Source organism: Leptidea sinapis, chromosome 7 (genome assembly GCF_905404315.1).
Source record: "Leptidea sinapis chromosome 7, ilLepSina1.1, whole genome shotgun sequence".
Classification (NCBI taxonomy): Eukaryota; Metazoa; Arthropoda; class Insecta; order Lepidoptera; family Pieridae; genus Leptidea; species Leptidea sinapis.
This window is the reverse complement of record NC_066271.1, coordinates 10,130,701-10,154,414: the sequence shown is the minus strand read 5'-3', so window position 1 is coordinate 10,154,414 and position 23,714 is coordinate 10,130,701. Positions and strand designations below refer to the sequence as shown.

Below are 23,714 nucleotides of genomic sequence, written 5' to 3'. Positions count from 1 at the left end.
AGTTTTCATTCAGATTGATTATATATTGTAATTGTTAACTCACACTAAAAAGTAAAAAATAAAAAAAAAACTACGTTTAAAAAAACCGACTACAAAAACTGAAAAGTATCAAATAACTAAAAATTTAATTTAATACACCTTTACCTTTAATATTAATAAAATACTATTATTTGTATGTGGTACATATTGAGAGGTTTGAAGTCGGTGCCAAGCCAAATGTAATAGTAAGTACCTACACTCGCCACGCGTGACTTTGGGCGGGATAACTTCGTCTAGAACAAAACAACCCAAGCGAACAGACACGCGTGGCCAGACAACATTAATAAATACAGTAAGTATGCTGTTTATAATATTAAGGTTTATTTTGGCTTGGCACCGACTTAAAACCCATAATTAGGTAACATAAGTAAAAGCATTTTATTAATATTAAGGATAAAGGTGTATTCAATGAATTTTTTAGTTATTTGATACTTTTCACTGTTTGAAGTCGGTTTTTTTAAAAGTAGTATTTTTTTAACTACTGGTCGCCCGGAAATTGATATTCGACTAAAATTCATTTTGTGTTTGTATAATTATAAGTACCTATCTAACCAAGGTGGTTTATCCGCGGTATTTCCCGCTTCGCGCAAACCGCAAAAAATGGTTTTTCATAATCAGAAATAATTCCACGTGCGAGTGATTATTTTTGCATCAAAAAGCTATTATTATCTAGTCATCAGTTTGGTATTCATATATAATATATATATATATATTTAAGCTTATATTTCTACTCCGACTATTGAGAAAAAAAATGATTTTAAAACCTTATATTATGAAAAAAAATGTGTGCGTGTAATGTTTATGCACGATTTTTTTTTATGGAATAGTAGGACAAACGGGCGTACGGGTCACCTGTTGTTAAGTGATCACCGCCTTCCACAATCTATTGCAACACCAGAGGAATCACAGGAGCGTTGCCGGCCTTTAAGGAAGGTGTACGCGCTTTTTGAAGGTACCCATGTCGTATCGTCCCGGAAACACTGCACAGAAAGTTCATTCCACAGCTTAGTAGTAAGTGGAAGAAAGCTACTTGAAAACCGCACTGTGGAGGACCGCCACACATCCAGATGGTGAGGATGATATCCTAAAGTTATGATATCCGATTGAAGTAAAGCTTAGCAATAATTAACAGATATATAAATATATCTATCATATTTTATATGTAATTAACACTGTTAATTAAAACTCGCGAACGCTGTCGCTGTATCTAGAATAAACCATTTCCTTTATAATTATATTAGTGGAAGTATGACATTGCCTATTTTTTACTGAAAAGTTGAAATTCTTTTTTTTTATTGAACATATTTATTTAATCAAAATAATTATCTATACATTGCTGCCATCAGGAAGGTCATTTATGCCTCTGCGATAGAACTGTGGTGATCTAGATTAAAGACTGTGTGAAAGCACTGCCTCCTGAGAAGAAAACTTTTAGTAGTCCGTTGGAGCAAGGTCTGGCGAATACGACTGGTGACGAATGGTTTCTAACTGCAGTTCCTGTAGAGTTAAGACGGTTTCTTGTGCTGTATGGGGTCTCGTATTATCATAGAGCAATAATGGTGAAGATCGATTTATGAGTCGGGGCTGTTTCACTGCTAGTTTTGCTATCACTGTACAGAGTTCAGCACAGTACACATCTGCCGTTATTGCTTGACCAGATCGGAGAAAGTTATGGTGAATAACACCATGCTGAGACCACCAAACAGTTACCATTACCTTTTTATTAGTAAACTTTGCTTTAGGACACTGATGCTGCGTTTGACGTGGCATTGGAATGGCTGACTCATTGCATTTTTCGTTTACGGTTATCGGAAATAATCCACTTTTCATCGCATGTCACAATTCGATCCAATATTCTTTCGTTTCTGTATGGATTCAATAAGGTCACACAAGTCTCAACACTCGTTTCTTTCTGCAGATCAGTCAAATCATGAGGCACCCAGTTTTCATTTTTTTTTATTTTATAGATTTAACGCAAATATATTGTTTGTAAGGTAACCTTAAACCATGCCGCTAATTCTTTTTTTTTTATTGGAATAGGAGGACAAACGTAAACGCCGCCCACATTCTCTTGCAACACCAGAGGAATCACAAGAGCGTTGCCGGCCTTTAAGGAAGGTGTACGCGCCTTTTTTGAAGGTACCCATGTGGAATCGTCCCGGAAACACCGCACAAGGAAGCTCATTCCACAGCTTTGTAGTACGAGGAGGAAAGCTCCTTGAAAACCGCACTGTGGAGGACCGCCACACATCCAGATGGTGGGGATGATATCCTAACTTTTGGCGTGTTGTGCGAAGGTGGAATTCGGCGGCAGGAATCAGGTTAAACAGCTCTTGGGAACACTCCCCGTGATAAATGCGGTAGAAGACACACAATGAAGCGAAGTCTCTACGCAACGCCAAGTGATCCAGCCGTTCACAGAGCACTGGGTAGTTTGGCTAGGATCAACCATCTCTTTCAATTCATTGTTATTCACCTGTGTGGTCGGTTTTCCACGTGGTTCGTTCTTCAAATCAAAGTTTCCATAACGAAAGCGTTTAAACCAAAATCTTAACGTGCGTTCATTAGTTCCCTTCTACAAATGCAACATTGATATTGCAAGCTGTTTCTGCCACGTTAGTTCCGCGTCGGAGATGGTATTCATAAATCACTCGAATTTTCGAAGTATCCGTCTTTCTTGTCTAAGCTGAATAAAAAAGTAACTGAAAGTCGATAATCGAATGTTGCACTTTTTTTAAAAGAAGAACTACATAGGTAGCTACCAAATGAAAAAAGTTTCACTCCAAATATATGTACCTTGTCATAGGGTACTTAGTTACCGTTGTTTGACTTCCAACACACGTCATTCAATTAAATACTGTAATCGCGAAATAATGTTTTTTTATTAATTAATAAGTATACAATATACCTACATCACGGACGAGTAAAATAATAAGGACTCCGTGTCACCTTACAAAACAGTGAGGCACCAAAACAAGCCGGTAAACGTGTAAATACATAGCCCCACGCATACACTTACACTAATAAAAGCCTATCGGCCGCCATTATGAGATTTGCCATCGTCTGTGACATATCAGTTTTCGTCGAATTAAAATATTTTAAAAATGACGTCGTGCGATGTGAAAAAGTGTAAAATCAATACTATAAAAGTATTTGTGGATATATGTTTAACTAAGGGAGAAAAAATTATGTATCTGGTACACCCCGTAACCGCACACACACTAGCATAAAGCTGCTTCACTTGCTAAAATCACTGTGCGGAGTCCTTCATTTTTTACTCGTCCGTGACCTACATTAGAATTTTGTGTATTAACATTATTTGTATCATTATTTAATCCTATAAGTGTAACAGAGTGGAGGAGCCTGCCTCCGCTGCCGTATGCGTGAGAGAAAGGGAAGCCAGACAGACTGACTCCGTAACGCGTTACGTTACTAAGCGGTTTACTCTCCCATAAGAATTTAATCACTTCAAAAACTGCAAAAAATTCTTGACTTTTTGTAGACCTTTTTAAGGTGTATAACATTTTTTGATCTATCTCGTAGGGTTTTAGCCAGAGTTTGAAATGTAAGCGCGTAAATGTGTTTATTCAGACGTCACATTAGAAAACACTAAAATTATCAGTGTTTTTAAATTTTAGTGTTAAAAAAACTACATCAAAATCCGTAGCGCAGTTATAAAGATGTAAGGCATTCATAGGGACCGACAGCGGGAAGCGAATTTGTTTTATAGTTTTATAACTTCTATGTAGTGGTATAGTTATATACTCTATGTAGATATTAGATTTTATTTAAATAATAATAATAATATATTATTGACACACTTTTACACAATTTATCTTGTCCCAAACTAGGCCATAGCCTATACTATGAGTACAAGACAACGATATATTTAATACAATATACTTAAACTTATATGCATTTTTTAACTTATATAAATACTTATAAACATCCATGAATCCGAAAGATACATCTATACTCATCATATAAGTGTTTACACATGCCGGGATTCGAACCCGGGACCTCTAGCTCAGTAGGCAGGGTCACTAACCACTGCGGCTATATGGGTCGTCATAGAACATTTTAAAATTCCGAATCGCTTGATTTACCTTAATAAAGTTTCTTAAATAATGTTATTATGTAAAGGAATAAAAACTAGCAAGGTTATATCCGCCTCAGGTTTAAATGTTACTTTATCAGACATTAGTGTGGATTTGAAGGTTTCCTTCCGTATTAGATAATTGTATCGCCTAAAGAAAAAAGGTAAACACTTCAAAAACACTCCTCAAAAACAATAGATATAATATGCACTAAAAAGTATTAAAATAATTGCGTATTTTATACAATCTAATTAATAATTCTAATTCTAGTTACGATTTTTGTTATTTTTGGAATCAGTGTCCTCCTCACGTCGCGCGTGTGACTCAAGCACATCTCACCTATAACTATGTATGTAGTTACAAACCTACCTTGGCTGACACCGACTCCAAAAATATCAATAATCGTTACTAGAATTAGATTGTATAAAAATACGCAATTATTTTTATCCTATTTAGTGCATTACAATGGGACCACCAGCTTTTAAATAAAAAAAGAATTATCCAAATCGGTTCACCCAGGCGAAAGTTCTGAAGTAACAAACATAAAAAAACATACCGACGAATTCAGAACCTCCTCCTTTTTTGAAGTTGTTAAAAAGATCGATTTAAATAAATTTATTATACTTTATCTAGCAAGGTACTGAAGATATCCTAAATTTTTACCCAAAAGTAAAATTCCCATGGCTCGATACACCATACCACGCAGACAAAGTCACAGACCAAAACAAAAGAGAACAACAACCTTAGTTAATAAATTAGATAAAATAAAACCAAGTATTTGGCTTTGCAACTTTTTGTAAGTAACCTGAGCGAAGCCTTAACCCGAACTGGCCATTCTAAATCCAATCAGACGGAAATATGACTTAGTGTTAGGTAATAAGATCTATGTTTGTCTAACATCGAACCGACACTGACCCACTTGTGTTTTATATAATCATATGGCTTCGGGTGATTGTTAATAATTGTGTGTATTGTAATTGTTTGTTCTATCGTCGGACGAGCGTGGTGTTGATTGTATTCCAAAGCAGTAGAATTAGCTGTATGTGCAGTGTTCGTCATGGCTAATAGGTTTTTTATGACAATAAGGGACGAGACGAGCAGGGCGTTCAGCTGATGGTAATTGATACGCTCTGCCTCTTCGATTCTTGAAAAGCCAAAACATTCTGAGCGGCACTACAGCTCTGCTCGTCACCTTGAGACATTAATTGTTAAGTCTTATTTGCCCAGTAATTTCACTGCTTACACATTACTGCTTCACGGCACAGAAGGCGCCGTTGTGGTTCCCACAACTAACTATGTGGTGAATAATAAAAGTTTATGTAGGCTAATTAAGCAATAGTACAAACCGCAGTGGTTTTTATTGCAATGTTCTTTATTAATAAATAAATAAAAAAAAACGTTTACTTAAATGAAATATTGCGAATTATAAAAACTGTTTTAATATCATTAACTACAAAAAGATATAGGTGTAGACTGTTCCTCTTTCAAAACTAATTTGCATGTAACAATAATAACAGATATCGATTTCATACAATAATTACAGACCTTCACTAATTCTATAATGAAATAGTTGATTATATAATTGATCAATTATTATTAACTATTCTGAGGTCATTATTTAAAAAAAAAAAATCGGTAGTAGTAGTAGGCACTACAAGCTGTGTGTTCCTGGTGTCAGTATCATGGTTATGACAGTTTCTAGCAAATTCACTTATGTGCCTATGTACATATATTACATTATCAAAAATATATTGAGGTGCAACAGTCAAGATGCTAATTTCTTTGAATTTTGCTCTCAATGATTCTTTAAGACCTAGGTTATAAAATAAATACCGCGAATAGCCCTCTTCTGCAGCACAAATATTGTATTAATATCGAAAGCGTTGCCACATATGTACGTTTATGCGACACTTTATAAGGTTGGCAACGCCCTTGTTTTTCCTCTTGTGTAACAAGAGAGTAAGGGCCGCGGTGATGATTTACCATCAGGTGATGTATGCTCGTGAAGATATTCAATATCAGTTCAAATTTAAAAAAAGTGTGCCCCTCAGGACGCGCGACAGTAGTGATTACTTAAACTAATCTAATTTGAACTATTTAATATTGAAATTGTTTAACTTGAGAAAAGTTTAGGTTCCCTATTGTAATGATTATTTATTAATAAAATATTTTATGGATTATATAATATATTTTATTCTTAGTTACAATTCTTGAATATGTACATTTGAATTTTGTGAATGTACATTATTAATATCGAGTAACAATTGTCTTATGGTAGCTATAATAAGCAACGAAATTTTTACATTATATTTTGTAATCTAAAAATCTTAAAAAGACAACTTTGAGAGGTAATATTCGAATATTGTTGAATATGGCTGTATGGGCTTGAACCCTTTGCCCGTACTAATAATGAACGAAGAAACCAAAACAATTAAAAATGTCGCAAACGTCATTGATTATTTATCTATCTATCTATACATATAAAAATGAATTGCTGTCCGTTAGTCTCGCTAAAACTCGAGAACGGCTGGACTGATTTGGCTAATTTTAGTCTTGAATTATTTGTGGAAGTCCAGAGAAGGTTTAAAAAGTAAATAAATAATGTTCGTAATTAAATAAAAACAACAATTTTGTTTTTCCTTTGATGTGTCCCCCGTAATTCAGAAATCAAATTGAAAGAATAGTTTAAAATGAATAACTAAATAGAATCCTTATATCTTTCTAACTTTCTCCGGAGGTAAAAAACAAACTAATTAATTTTAGCTACCTATAATAGTTGGTAGATTTTATGTACGATTTAATTAATTAAATTTTGGTAGGTCTGAGAGTCGATCGTCGTCTTTTTTTTATACCCCAAAAATTTTTCTTATTACTTTATATGGCAATTCAACGTTTGCTGGGTCAGCTAGTAATATATAATAATACACTTGGAGATTAAAAATAATATATTAGTGAGTAATTAGAATCAATTTTTTTATCATTTTTTAAATCATTTTAAAGCCACAAAATTATAACGGTTACAAATTGTTTCAACTGAGTGATTGTTTTCTGACGGAAGTTTCTCGATACGCAACGCAACTGTTTACCCTCCCTTTAGAAGTTATCACTTCACACGTTTAAGACTTACTTAAACGAGATTGAAAAAATTCAAATTAGACTATTAAAACTAATAATTGGAAGCAAGGAAAAGGAAAAATACGGAAAAAATTATGACAATATATTTAAAGACTTAAAAATACTGCCAGTAACTAACAAAGTAAACTATTTAATAACAAAAGAAAATTATTACTCAAATAGATTTAAAAACCCTGTTAATCTGAGGGAAAATTTGAGAAAGATATCAGGAATATATATATAATACCAAAAATATGTAACTACTATGGGGAAAGATTAAGGGAATATGTTGTGCCAAAATTTTTTAATAGTATAGAATGGTTAACAGAGGATAAAAAAGACTGTAGAGTAGTACTTAAGAAAAAATTAAAAGAGCACTTTCTTAACGTCTCCACATAAGCCTTAATATTTAATGTAGTATAGTTTAGTTATATGTACAGGTAAGGTACAGGTCAGGTAATACAGGTAAGATTTTAATATGTTTTTAGGAATATTAACTAAGTAATGATATGTGTGTAATGTTATATGTGCATTAGTAATAGTATACAATATAATATATAAAATTTAAAAACAAAAAATCTCAAACGCTCCGACGAAATTGTAAGCGACAAAAAAGTACATAAATCTGAAGAAGCTTCACAAGAGCAAGTGAAAAAGTCTTCACTTGGTCAAATTAAATGTAGCAGTAGTTCTTTATTTTGTTAGGTTATCTATATATATAAAAATGAATTGCAGTTCGTTAGTCTCGCTAAAACTCGAGAACCGCTGGACCGATTTGGCTAATTTTGGTCTTGAATTATTTATGGAAGTACAGGGAAGGTTTAAAAGGTAAATAAATAGGAAAATGCTCGGAATTAAATAAAAACAACAAATTTCATTTTCCCATGATGCGTACCCCTTCGAATTTATTGACGCAACGGTTTGACAGTTATGCTGTGAAACAATTTCATTACAACAACAGGGTGCATTTTTACGAAGCAATTCTTAATGTTATGAAATATTATTGACAAATTCATAAAAAAACATTATTTTATTTATTATATACAGAACAACGTCTGTCGGTTCAACTAGTAATATTATAAAATGAAATCACTGAAATATTTGCATGTCTGTCAAGACGAAACATGTGCCTACTCTTAAATTTGTAAGCTCTGTTCAAACTGAGGCTACTATCACGCGGGACGCGGGATGAAAGTCGCTCGCGCCGATTGTGTCAGCTAACTTTATGGACGTGTTCAAATTAACGCGTCGTCGAAAAATTAAGTAGTCGCTCAAGTTGAATCGAAACAAGACGCCCGGCGGGATTGTTTAATCTCACAATGCATAATGTTTCTCCACTGAAGAACCAAAAATGACACGCGGGAAGTCGCGTCAGATTGAGAGGCTAAGCGAGCGAGTGAACTGCTCTAAAACGCGTCCCACGCCCCGCGCGTTATTCACCTCAGTTTGAACAGAGCTTTACTTGTGAATGTTTCTGGCAAATAAAGAACTTTGACTTTTACTTAAAAAAAAATGATGCATCACTCTTGTTGTCACACTGTTGTTAAGTATATTTTAAAGTAATATAAGTAACTTCAAACCTAACATAATTTAAACGTCTAGATAGAGCCTCTTCCTGTTAGACAACCGATGAAAACAGGTCAGGTTTATTACTTTAACGTGCGTGAAAAGCTACGTCTTACATTGCTCAAAATAGAAGTTAACTGTCAACCTTTATTTTTTTTTAGGTTTTCACAACTGTCACGGTCTATCTAGACGGATAAAAGATTTAAGTTTCAAACTATAAATATGATGATGAAGCACCATACATCTGAGTTACCGTTCAATCACGGAAGGATAATGTAACAACCAGCTTTTCATAATAAGTAGATATATATATATATATATATATATATATATATATATATTTATTGTAGTGCCTTGTCTTTTACGATTAGGTTGACAGTCAAACTTGTGTGGTACCACATCAATTTTAATCTTTGCTTTACCTCCCATCGTTGTATAATAAATGTAATTTTCCATGTCATCTTTCAACTAAAAAAAAAACAGAAATCATAAGAATTATTTATATGTTATTATAACAACAGAAAAACCACCATAACATAAAATTTATATATATATATATATATATGTTATATAGATTATTATTTCCTATACTATATGACATCAAATTCAAATTCAAATATTTTTATTCAAAATAGGATGTGACATCACTTATTGAAAGTCAAAAACTACCACCCATTCCAAAACGAATACCTCAGACCTGAGAAGAACGGGCGCAACAAACTCAGAGGGCTTTTTTTTCATCAAAAAATATGTTTACTAAGTAGTATTGTACAATTAAACTTATTATTTAATAGGCTCAGCGGTCACTCCATTCCCAATCTGTGGTATCATTGAGAAAGTAATTTATGTTATAGTAACATTTACCACACAAACGTTTTTTTAACAATTCTTTTCAATAACGTAATACTTTTGTTTTGAACATTTTCTGGGATCTTGTTGTAAAAGCATATACATCGCCCCGCAAAAGATTTACTAACTCAACTTAGCCGAGTGTAGGCATTATAAGTTTATGTCTGTTCCTGGTGTTAACATTATACAATATAGCACTGCCACCGCTTGGGAAACAAATGGCGCGCTGAGAGACGAAACGACGTAAAGACTGTATGAATTGGGTTTTTGAAAAAAAAAAATTATTGATTTTTTTTATGTATTTTAAAACTTTATTATTAATAATATTGATATTTAATGCAAAAAACTTCAAAAAAAATTTTTTTCAATTAATTATAAACAATTAAAAATGGATGAAATTTAAATAAAAATCACGTGACTATAAACGCGCCATGATTGGTCACCATAGTTGTGACGTCATAATGTTATAGCTTTTTAATAACAGTACAGCGTTTACGGCTATTACACGTGTCTAGACAATAATATTAAAAATTTATTGCTAAAATACGAGTTGTTAGTTGGTTTCGATTAGCTATGTGTGATAAAGGATTTATTAAGGCAAAGTCTGATAATATTCCTGATGTTGATATATTTATGATCACCGATTTTTCAAAAATGACGTTCCGATTCCGATTGATAAAATTTTACATTGAACTGATACGCTACGATACTTAGGACGACTATTTACTTGTACAGCAACAGTACGGTGGTTAATATTAGTTTGTGTTTCAACAGTGACCTTTTGGCCAGGTGTTACATTTGAAGGATCAAAGTCTACTCCAATGTTTTCAACAGTACTGGCTGATACGGCATCAATGTTTGGTTCTGGAGGATTACCAATTTCCATATTTTCTGAAGATTCATTTAAAATTTCTTGAATGATTTGTTGTCTCCGTCGTTTTTCTGCAGCTGGTCTAAGAACCGTTGTAGTGCCTTGTCTTTTACGATTAGGTTGACAGTCAAACTTGTGTGGTACCACATCAATTTTAATCTTTGCTTTACCTCCCATCGTTGTATAATAAATGTAATTTTCCATGTCATCTTTCAACTAAAAAAAAAACAGAAATCATAAGAATTATTTATATGTTATTATAACAACAGAAAAACCACCATAACATAAAATTTAAAAAATTTCATACTATAGTCAAATACATAACTTCGAACGTTATAAAATTATAAATATATCAAATTGAATCCCAATCATTAGATAAAGATACATAAATTTATTATTTAAGCACTTTACTTTATCAATAAAAATTTTTTTTAATGCTATGATTTTAAAGGTTATGATTTGGAGTCCAGTTAAAAAAAATTATTTACTGAACTTTACTTAAATATATAATAATTATTTGATTTATATACTTAGATAAATAATAATTAATAAAAATGGTATTAAGAAATACTTACATCGAAATGATCTTCACAACAAAAAAAATTCGATTTTGTTTGGGGATTATCACGGTGCACTGCTTGAAACCATTTATTTCGACGTTTGTCATCTTGGGGAACATTTAAAAACATTTTATCAGGAGTTGCCTTTGTAGTATTCTTACATAATGGTACAAAACAAGAACGATAACTTTTGAGGTTCGACATTTTTAATATAAATTTAAATATTTAATAATGACAACAAAATTAAATAGATCAAAACACTGTATTTATTATTTTTCTATCAACTGCAATGAGTGAAAACTAACATTATGACGTCACACGCGCTCGGGTTTGTTCGGGAGTTGTCGGCGTGTCTTCGGTACTGGATTCAAAATTTTTTTTTTATTTTGAAATAACTTTTGAATTATTGCGAAAAAAAAAGATAGTTTTGTTATAAAACTAATATATAATCTTTCCATTTATCACAAAAAAAAATTTTTTTTTAAAACCCAATTGCGTGCGCAATTGGAACCACCTCAAAGCACTTATCTAAAAAGTTTCGAGCAAAATCGGCTTAGGAAAGAAGTTTTTAACAATAATAAAAGCAAAACTTACTTATTACCTTTGATCTGTTAAGAGCTTGCCTGAGTTTTAAAACGAGATATTTTTATGGATGAGGAACCTGATGTTAATTGATCACCGCCGCTCATATTCTTTTGCAACACCAGAGGAATCACAGGAAAGTTGCCGAACTTTTAGTTGGTGATAAATGCGGTAGAAGACACACAATGAAGCGACATCTCTACGCAATGCCAAATGATCTAGCCATTCATAGAGCCTTATACAAGTCAAATGGTTCGAGCTGATACTTGGGTGCGCTCTGGCAGAGATGACATCAATACTCCATGTGTGGCAGGACCTGCGCTTTATAGAGCGCTAAAATGTGGGCCGGCTTAAATTATTTCCGTGCTCTATATATGACGCCCAGCTTCTTAGAAGCAAATTTGGCTACGACTTCTAGATGACCTCGGAATTGGCAATCTCACGATAATATGGAACCCAGTATTAACGATTCTTCTTCCGACACTGGCCGACGATGTCCCGAGAGAGACCTGTATGGCCCGTGTATACGGCATCACCAGTGCTGTCGTCTTCATAGCAATGTAAGTTCAATGAGAGAACATATCATTGATTTGCAGCTGAAACAGTATAGGACAGCCTTGGGGCACTCCAGCGTTCACGGGCTTCGGGTTCGAGCAACAACCGCCGATAACGACCTGTATGTCCATGTGACCCAGTGAGGAAGCTGGAGGTACAGAATTTATACTCTTGGGAAGCCCATATGAAGAAAAAGAAGAAACCAGGCCTTCTCTTGTCCCGCCAATCTATGTGTTAGGTATACCAGAAGATCGTCTGCCAACCGACCATGGCGAAAGCTGTACTGTCGGTCGTTGCACAACTGGTGACCCTCTAGGTATACCAAGAGCAGACATTAATATGATGATATAGTTAATTACTTATATCATTATAAAATCAAATAAATCATTGATTTGCATAATATGTACCTGTATGCAAATTACTGCAGATTGCAAATTGTAACAACATTACTCGTTGTAAATCAATCAATGAAAGCAATTAAAACTGCTCGGATCGGAAGCATTTTGCAACCATGAGAATTGACTCCAATGCTATTCGTACTTCTGAATGGAGAGTTCAGTTACCAGTTTGTGTAATTACTATAATATTATGCGTGGCGTGACTACCGTAAGCAATGTTCATGACAATGCTCCGAACAGAATATTTTAAACGAATAATTAATACTGTTTTAGTATTTATTAAATTTATACTAATTTATTTTTGAGGGTTTCTTCTTTTGGTGTTTCAGGGATAAATAATCAGATTGTATTTTTACGATGCGCGCGCACACCGTCACGCGAATTGGACACCCTGACGTTAGCTGGTCAACTAGACCATTTATATAATACTTCAGGTACTTTTTTTTTATGAAAAAAGGGACTAGACGAGCATGAAGTTCAGCTGATGGAAATTGATACGCCCTGCCCACTCAGGATTCTTGAGAAAACCAAAAAGTCTGAGCGGCACAACAATTGCTCTCGTCACCTTGAGACATAAGATGTTAAGTCTCATTTGCCCAGTAATTTCACTAGCTAAGGCGCCCTTTAGACTGAAACACAGTAATGTTTACACATTACTGCTTCACGGCAGAAATAGGCACCGTTGTGGTACCCATAACCTAGCCGGCATCCTGTGCAAAGGAGCCTCCCACTGGTAAACTATAATATTATAACACATATGTCTACTGATCCACAACCAATGGACGAGAATTAAATAAATTTCAATATGAAGAATTTGTAAAGTTAAAAATGCATATCTTACTAATTGTCAAATATTTAATTAACCAAATTATGCGGTATACTTTCTTTGGTTGAATTGAATACCTTCTTTCTTACACTACATAAAGTACCTACACTTTTTTCGAGAAGTTCGCCTGATACACAACAAATAATACAATAGTGTAGGTATTTCAAACATTACTTTATGTAAACAAATGAACTCATTTATTTTACCACTCCAGCACGAAAAGGGCGCTATAGCTACGTGAAAACTCGCAGCAAAAACGCTTTTTGCTGCGAGCATGCGGCGAAGTGATTTAAATTTCGATACCCACGTGACCATTAATCCAGGATTAACTACGCGTTAAAAAAATAAACAATGCGATTCCGAAACTCATTTTAGCCTAGCGTATTATCTCATTGTCACAAAAATTTATATGTTTTACGATTGCCTTTTTAAATACTTTAATACTTAAAATAAATACTAGTAAACATTATTATCTCGTACTTAAAAATATCATGTTTGGTTTTCATAAAAATTTCAATAAACATTGTCAAATATTATCTTAATTGTTTCTCTTACCTAACCTATAACACTTTTCTCACTAGTCGAGGTGAAAAGTTGTTTCACACAAGAGCAAATTTTTTTTGTCTCGTGCATTTAAATCACTCACTACCTCAGTAGTCTATATTAGAATCACTCGCTACGCTCGTGATTCAATTCTAGGCTACTTCGCCAATTCGTGATTTAAAGTCAGCACTCGCAGCAAAAAATAACTATGCTCACTTGTTGAAAAAATAACTATTATCCGTTACCCACCTATTTTGATATTAATGTTATACTAATTTTTTATTTGTAACATTAAATATTACGACTAAAACGATTTGCCGCTCAATATATTGTGTATCATGTTAGTTTAAGTATCTCAGTAAGTGAATATTTGGTTTTTGGCTTTATTTTCTGACTCAGAAGTACCTGTATATTGTTTATTCACAATACAAATAATTCAGTCAATAACACTGCGTTCCGTATGACAGTTCATACAATGGGCGGGCGCGGGATACTTAATTTATAATAAATAAAGTTAACACAAGGAACAATCATTAACTTATAATGCCTACTACTCGGCTAAGGCGAGTTAGTAAGTCTTTTGTGGGGCGATCCCAGATAATGTTCGAAACAAATGTGTGGTTAATCAAACCATTGATTGGGAATTGAGGGACCGCCCACAGGCTATTTATATTGTACGATTTTACATTGTAACCATATTTATATATAAAAAAAGAAGCCGCACAGTTTGTTGCGTCCGTTCTTCTCAGGTCTGAGACATACCTTTTGGAATGAATGGTAGTTCTTGAATTTCAATAAGTTATATTTAATACTATTTTAAATTAAAATATTTCAATTTGAATAAATGGCAAAACAACGTTAGCCGAATCAGCACTTGTATATTAATATATTCGTATATAATGTACTACCGGACCCGACAGACGTTGTTCTGTTATAAAAAAAAAACTCTTGCGGATGGAATTTCTTTAAATCCTTAACTCTTAAAGCTTAGCTGATCTCTACTCGGCGAAAGGAATATTTCTACCAAATTTCAAGTCTCTACGCCTTATGGTTCCAGAGATATCGTGATGAGTGACTATATACGTGGAAATCTCTTATATATATATATAATATACCAAAGTATATAATATACCAAAGTACACACTCAGTATAATCTTTGTATATTTACTACTTTGTATTAGTACAATTAGTTACATATGTTTTAGAATTATTCAATTGATTTAATATGTATTTAGACACATCTGGCAACCTTGTTTCAAACTCATTCATCCAAAAGTGAACACAAGTACTGCATACACGACGCACGTAATGTTGCCTAACTTGATTACTTCACTAGTTTGGCCTTGCGGTTATACTCGCGTTATGTCAGTTATGTCTGGGATCTTGAGTTCATTCACAGAATGCTTGATAATATTATGCTTATAAAAAATGGATGACCTTCCTGCGGCTACTCGAACAGACCGTGTCGCCAATGTTGTATTGCATTTCATCGCTGGTGAGTTTAAATCGCCAGATACTTTGAAATTTCATTATTGTCGATAATCCTAATAATATCTTCCCCTTTCTTGGCGTGCAGAATGGGATGTCGCTATACCAACTTACGGCCGTTCCCAATATTCAGTCTATCTCTTACTTGAGATAAAAATCGTAACTACCGTTGACTTTTCTGTACTAATAAAGTTATCGACGATAACTCACCTTATCCGTGCACGGTGTCTGTCAATGGCACGACGTATACCTTACCAGCGATATAAGGTTTGTATGGAAATTGCAACTCACGCGTCCCAATATAAGAATGAGTTATCGGGTATATTGGGACAGCTTCAGATTATTGACAGCGAATTAATCACAGTAGAAGGTAGTAATTTATCTCTATCTGTAGATAGTATATTGGGAACGGCCCTTAATGGCTGACAGGCTGAGAGGCTTGCCCTGCATGCTTCAGTATGACAACTCTCTCTGTTATCCCTACTTAAACATTGTATTGAGATAAAACCTTTAGTTGCGAATGCAACGGGCAACTACTAGTTAAAATATATGTACTTATTATGTACGCACGCAACAAGTTATTCTTCTTTGGTTAAAATTATACACATATATATATACATTTTTTTTAATTAGTTGACTAATTATGGGTTTTGTCTGTTCTTCTATTATAGACATAGGCCTCCTCCAACTGCCTCCACTGACTCCTGTTTTCAGCTGTTCTAGTCCATGTACTACCGGCAATTGCTTTAATCTCGTCCACCCATCTCCTAAAAGGTCTACCTCGGTTTCTTTTTCTGTCTCTCGGATACCAGTTCATTATAGTTTTACACCATTTCTCTCGTCCTTTTATAGTATGCCCCGTCCACTTCCATTTAAGTTTCCTTATTATAACAGAAACATCCTTTGCGTTTGCTTTTTGATTGCTGATGTTCTTATTATGGCTGACTGAATTGACTTCTAATTTTCGAGCGTGTGCCTTTGTAAGGGCCCATATTTGACATCCGTATGTAAGGACAGGGAGGATGCAGGTGTTGAAAAGTTTCCTTTTGATGGTCATGCTTATTTCACTGTTTTTCATCACTTCGTTTAGACTCCAGTATAGTTACATAACGTGTTATTAAATACCATAAAATATTAAAATATTTTTTATTACAGAGAAATTATTCTTTTTTTTATTTTAAAACTTGTATATAAATTGAAATTATATATTATTGAAGTTTATTCAATTACTGTTCATTGGTTGTTGTTCAGTAGACCCATGAGTTACAAGAGGCTTGGTAGCTGAAGTATTATACAAATACAATTCATAATTTTCGCGTCAAAAAAAAGTATTACTTCAAAAAATAATATATATAAATATGTGGCGGTTACGTAGATGCTATTATCGGTTAACCCAAACCCGAGCACCGTCATACTATTCAAAATAGGATATGAAATCACTTATTGTGTGTCAAGTCATAAAAATTTATTATATGCCTGAGGGCGGTCGCTCTTTTCTGAATCAAAGGTATCATTAAGAAAGTAATATATGTTATAGTAACCTTTATCACACAAACGTTTTTTAACAATTCTTTTGAATGTCGTAGCACATTTGTTTTGTGAATTTTCCGGGATCTTGTTTTAAAAGTATATACAACGCCCCACAAAAGACTTACTACCTCGACTTAGCCGAGTAGTGTTTATGTTTGTTCGTGGTGTTAACATTATTGTTTCGACAGTTTCTAGCAAATTCACTTATGTGCCCCTATGAACATACATAAAATTATCAAGAATATATTGAGATTGAAAGATGAATTTCCTCTCAATGATTTTTTAGGACCTAGGTTATTAATAGGGCGAAAAAGTACCTACAACTTAACAGAATAGGTGGGGGAGGTTATAACTTATTTTCCAGACCCAAAAGCTTCAAGAAAAAGATCAAAATAGATTTTGAACTACTCCACGTAATCAGTAGACAACATACGGTCAAACAACGCAATTGCAAACCAATTCGCATAAGAATTGCCTTCTCTGGGCCAATCAAGGCTACGAGTAATTACTACAAGTCAACGTACTTTAAGTGCTACCGTTATGTTTTAATTTATTACTACAGCCTTTGACTTTAGATCGAAATAAGATCAGCTACAATCTGAATATATTTTTTTTATAATTTATTTAATCGATACTCTTAAAATCTGGTTGACTTGCTTTTAGTTAAGTTTAATTAATCTGTAAAGTCATGTTCAATGTTTTCTTTTAATGCTTACATACTTAAGCAATAGAGTCAACTTTGTGATATTTTTTTGTCGAGAAAACTCTGCAACACCATGTTTCCACAGCACTTAATCGCTAGATAATATTATCTAATCCTGAATGAAAACATATATTTATTTCAACATGATTGTTATAGAATTATTGTTGATACTCGTACAGTTTAATTTACCCTTAAATAACCCTTAAATAACCCTTAAACAGGGACGCTTATACTTTGAATATGTTTTTCAAGGATTTTTGAATCACTTATTGAAAATCAGATTTTGTCACCCATTTGAAACGTTATGCCTTAGGGCTGAGGCAATTTCTAAGTTTTTGTGAACCGAAAAAACCCCTTATAGGATCACTTTGTTGTATTTCCCTCAGTCTGTCTATCTCTCAAAACCATTTTCTTGAGTACGTGTCTAGGTATCGACTTCAAATTTCTAAGTTAACGTAACAAAGAGATACGGCTCTCAAGAGAATCGATATTTATAGGGTATTATCTGTTGAACTAAAAATATGAAAAATGGCAAGTATATAGTTGTAGATATTTCTAATTATATCATAAAAAACAGGTTAACGATGTACTTTGAAAGGGCTTCAATGGCACAAGCTTTAACAGATTTTGATTTAATTTCATGATGTACAATTTTCGATTTATAACGAAGAATGAAAAAAAATTAAATCTGTTTCTTCCTTTGTCCGGTTGTTTGACGTTTGGCCTTCTACAGCCGTGAGTTTTACGAGAAACTTCTTGCCTTGAACAGCCACTTTGTGGAATCAGTTACCGGCTGCTGTTTTCCCGAACCGATACGACTTAGGGACCTCCAAGAGTATTCTCCCAACTTTTAGTCCAGCAACGCATCTCTTGACCAGGTGTTGGGAATGTCCATGGGCGGTTGCCTCACCACTTTCAATTACGTGATCCTCTTACCCGATTGTCACTTATTAAATAAAAAAAAACATTGCGTGCGTACAAAGTACACATGTCAGAAGTGAAACCTGCATGGTGCATGAACCTCTAAACTGCATATGAATTCCTGGTACGTGTTGCTAGGATGACACATGATTTCAACCGCTATGAAAGACATTCCTACCACCACTAATATATATAATAACTAGCTGACCCAGCAAACGTTGTATTGCCGATATTAAAATCGCGATACAAAAGTAACTGTTCTTCGTAGATGGGTGAAAATTTGAAGTTGTATGTATTTATGAATGCTGACTCATAATCAAACAAATTTAAAAATGTCTAAAAAATTTCTATAAATAAAAAAAAATCGTGTGGACCACCCTTCATCCTACACATTTTTGTATTTGTGTCTCTTACCTGTCGTTTTTCCGTTGCATCCGGTTTGAAATCACAACGATTGTAAAGAAGTTTCACTTCAAAAAAATTAAATAGCCTGGTAGCGTTTATTATTAAACTAAATAGCTATTTCCAAGGTTATTTATACTACATTAACCTTTACGAGATGAATATTTTTATTAACTTACTTACTATCAACGTAAATTAACTATTATTTATTTTAAAACTTCTTAAGGCGCGACTTGGGGGTAACTCCTAATTTTTTTCTGACGGATGTAACGCTTCGTACAAAAGTCAATTGAAAGAATTTTTTAAGCCATTATAATTTAATGATTTTAAAAAAATATTTCAAATTGTTCATTAATATTTTTTTTAAATCTCCAGGTGTATTATTTGTTTATTTTTTTTGTCAATAAAATTAATAGTGTGCCGACTATTAACAGTTTACGTTATTTTAATAATTTATTTTTATTTCTTTATGCACATTTATTACTATAATTTATATAACAATTAACTATCACCGATTGAAATTGTTTTATATCTTATTTTATTTCTTCATGCAATTTACAAATAACATTTATTTGATTATAATCAACAATTGTTCATTTATGAGAAGTTTAGTTTCAGACTTAGATAAATTATACGTCTAGATAGAGTCTCTTGCTGTTAGACACCGAATGAAAACAGGCCAAGTTTATTACTTTAGTGTGCGTGACAAGCTACATCTTACACTGGCGAATTGTATGTCACTTTGTGTTAGTGTGCGAACAATCCTCGAAATAGAGGTTAACTGTCAACCTCAATTTTACTCGACGTTTCCGCAGCTGTCATAGTTTATCTACGTATAAATGCCCAAACATAAGACACAAGTTAACCATAAAAAAATGCACATAAATTAGAGAGATAAACTTATCTCATATAAGTGGCATTGACTTAGATAATCTGTTCTAAAAACGCTGCGACCATAAAGTTCATTGAATTCTAGACCATTGCAGTGCCTGAGGCGTAATACGTACGGTCTACGTATACGGTCACACTAAAAGTTTTGCTTAACTTAAAAAAACAACATGTTATAACTAAAATTCTTTACATTTTTAACATTTTTCATGTGATCGAACCATTTCCTAAAACAGGAGGACCACAGATCTGAAGGCATGATTTCTACGTGCTGATTGAACGCTATCACTGCCTCTTCAGAATTGGTAAGAGTGAAACCTCTCATCAAATCTTTGATTTTGGGGAAAATACAGAAATCACGGGGTGCTAGGTCAGGACTATGTGCAGGATAGGTGATGAGTTGTCCTTTTTCGGAAGCTAAAAATGACTTTCTTTTGTTGGCCGTGTGTGAAGAAGCGTTGTCATTATGTAGGAGAACGCGGCTTTTTGGTCTTCTTTAGCGAACTTTTTAACACCCTGGGTAAGCAAATGGTAGAATACCACTCGGCATTAACACTCTATTGATCTTCGAGTGGAATTGTGCAGATGGGACCCGTAGCTAAGAAAAAAAATGCGATCATTGTTTTACCAACGTTTCTCGCTTGCCTTAATTTGTTGGCCTGTTCTCATTTTCAATCACCCATTCACAAGATTGCTTTTTTTTTTCTGGTTGAAAACAATAAATCCACGTTTCATCTCCTGTGACAATGTCAAAAACAGCATTAGAATGTCCGTGGTCGTACTTCATTAGCATCTGTGAGCACCATTCCACGCGAGCCCGCTTCTGTTACGCTGTCAGTTCCAACGACAACAAAGTTTCCGAACTTTCAATTCTTCATGTTAAATTTTCTGAATTTGGCTCATACTAATCCCGAATAGTCCTCGAATTGTCTCACAGGTTTTCCGCGGATTTTCTTCAGTTACCCGCTTAACTTCAGTAGCCACATTATTTTCGTTGAGGGCAGTTGAAGGCCGCCCTTCAGGAAATTCGTCATCTAAAGAAACCCGACCTCTCTCAAATTTAGCAAACCATCGCCTCAGGGTGCTCAAGCAAGGTGCTTTTCTCCCAAAGGCATTATGAAGACGAGCGGCACAGTCTTGCGGAGAGAGAGAGCTTTTAAAATCATAAAAAATCATCGCTCTAAAATATTATCGACTTAATTCCATTTTCGTTGTGTGTGATTTGATGTGTGATAAAAAATAATTGACAAATGATTTCCCGCCAATTTTTTTTTATTACTAAGAAGGGAGCAACGTTTCATATAAAAAGATAACATTCGAAATAGTTCCGATTAGCTAGAAGTGCAAAACTTTTATTGTGCCCCATGTATTACATACTTGTTATAGTTTTCCATTTAATTTACAATGATAGTTTAACCCGCGATTTCAATCGCATGTTATTTATCGCATACGAACTTTATATCTTTCGTTTTTCTATTCATTAGTATGATCTATCTTTCGACGTCGGTCTTATCTTTGTTTAAGTATACATAAAATAAATTAATAAGTAATAAATACAATAAATATGTATGTACAAAATGGTAGATTTAAATTATTTTATGACTCTGAGCGAGCGGGGATAGAATAGAGGGTAACAGTTCACCTCACAATACAGGAAGAACTTCGCCGCTATTTCATTCGACGTGTTCACAGCTGAGCTTATCTAGACGTATTAATTATCTAAGAAAAAAAATATAATTCAGTTATTCTTAAGCTGCTCGTAATGGAAATAGTAATTGACCTAAATGTTATCTAATTTGTAAAAATTAAATAATAGAAACATTAATGTGATTAAATAAAAAAAATAAATACTTATGACAAAATTTCTGGCCATTACTAAGCAGCTTCCCGGGAATCTAATTTGCAACAAACCGTTGCTTCAAAAGCTTATCAACCTGCTCGTGAAATTATACTTAATATAATTTTTTTTCGTCAATAAATTCCCATACTATTTAGGTATTTTTTTTGTTTAATAAGATAAATAAAGTGCTAAGATTACATACAGTTAACTATCTTCTACTAATACTATTTACCACAGAGTCTATTTACATAAAGTAAACTATCAAAAAAGTAAAAACCTTCTATTTGTATGGCTGCAACACATACACCAAGTCACTACACACACAGACACACACATAACCACCACCCACAATATCGTGCACGCCAATTAGGATCCTTATATAATTAAGTTTTCGATATTTCACCTGTTTTACCTGTTTCAAGCACTGGACTTTGGAGAAAATAAATATGTTTTGAATTTTAAATTTGAATTTGTATTGTTTCAGGTAGCTTCAAAGATAGAGAGAGCATGACAGTTTAGAAACAAAACAATAAAAACAAAATGGCACCCCAAGAGCGAACCGATTGCTGTGACAATTCCCGCCAAAATGGAACCATAGACAACCTATCGAATATAGATCTTAGTGGCAGCTTTGTAAATAAAGCATACTCGAATGACGGCTCTGAAAGTGTTGCTAGTACAAAAAGAGTCACAGATGATATTAAAATAGTAGAGAAAAGAAAAAAAGCAGCGGATTTTGATGACCTATTGCCCTACGTGGGAGAATTTGGACTTTATCAGAAAATTTTGTTCCTGCTTATGATACCGTTCGCGTTTTTTGTCGCATTTGTTTATTTCTCGCAAATATTCATGACTATTGTGCCCGAACAGCATTGGTGTTGGATTCCAGAGCTTGCGAATATGACGGTCGAAGAAAGGTAAGTTTTTAAAGCATCAGGAGGCAATGAGTTTTCAGTATATTATAGAAAAATAGGTGATTCACATTTTTTACTTTTATGGATGGATGGACTGATCTTAAATTGAAATGTTAGTGTTATTTTTTACATATCTTAATACAAAAAAAAATTTACACTTGCCCCCAAACTAGGCATAGCCTGTATGTACTATGGGTGCAAGACAACGATATATTTAATACAATATACTTCCTTAAACGTACATAAATACATATAAACATCCATGACTCGGAAACAAACATCCATATTCATTATATAAATGACTGCACCTACCGGGACCTCTAGCTTAGTAGTCAGGGTCACTAACCATTCGGCTATATGGGTCGTCTATGAACCTTCCACGCTGTAAAACCAACGATACTTCGACCTAAATATTATTTATATAATTCTTTCAAAAGAACTATATTTAATTTTGAAATTCTCTTGACCACCGGAAGGAACCGATCAGGCGATCCGTAAAGCCGGCCTCGTCTCGATTTGCACGAACACATCGACCTTTTGGTGTGACTGGCCTTAGATTTAGATTGTCACAGATACATAATATACGTCTTCGAGGCCGAAATGTGATTAGGTTTTATGTAAGACATTGAGAGTTGAGACGATCCGGAGGCTTTATTGTTGATGGATTTACACATATATCACCTTTGCAGTTCGCTCCTTAAGAGTAGCGATCCGGTCATATTTGTTATGCATGATAATGGCGTTTTAACGCATCTTCCTTATAAATGGTTCTTACTGATAGGAAGCTTGTGCATATTCAAACAACCAAATCTTATAAATATATTTATGTTCGCATGTACCACAACGGCGCCTATTTCTGCCGTGAAGCAGTAATGTGTAAGCATATTGTATTTCGATCTGAAGGGCGCCGTAGCATGTTTGGGCTTTCAGAAGGTTATCATCATTATTATTTATGAGGACGCTTCCCGGTCCTGTCTATCTTGAACACAAACATGGTCGAAAAGCATGAAAAGCATGTTGTTTCATCC

The 23,714-nt window shown here is 34.0% G+C and overlaps 1 protein-coding gene across 1 annotated transcript in view; it reads left to right on the top strand.

Annotated features, from left to right (window-relative positions):
• LOC126965450 (organic cation transporter protein-like) overlaps window positions 1-23,714 on the top strand; it is a 52,305-nt gene that overhangs the window by 8,452 nt on the left and 20,139 nt on the right. The window contains exon 2 of the mRNA XM_050809075.1: window positions 22,257-22,689. Within this exon, the coding sequence (XP_050665032.1) occupies window positions 22,313-22,689 (377 nt within the window). The 5' untranslated portion in view covers window positions 22,257-22,312. The remainder of the gene's footprint in view (window positions 1-22,256; window positions 22,690-23,714) is intronic.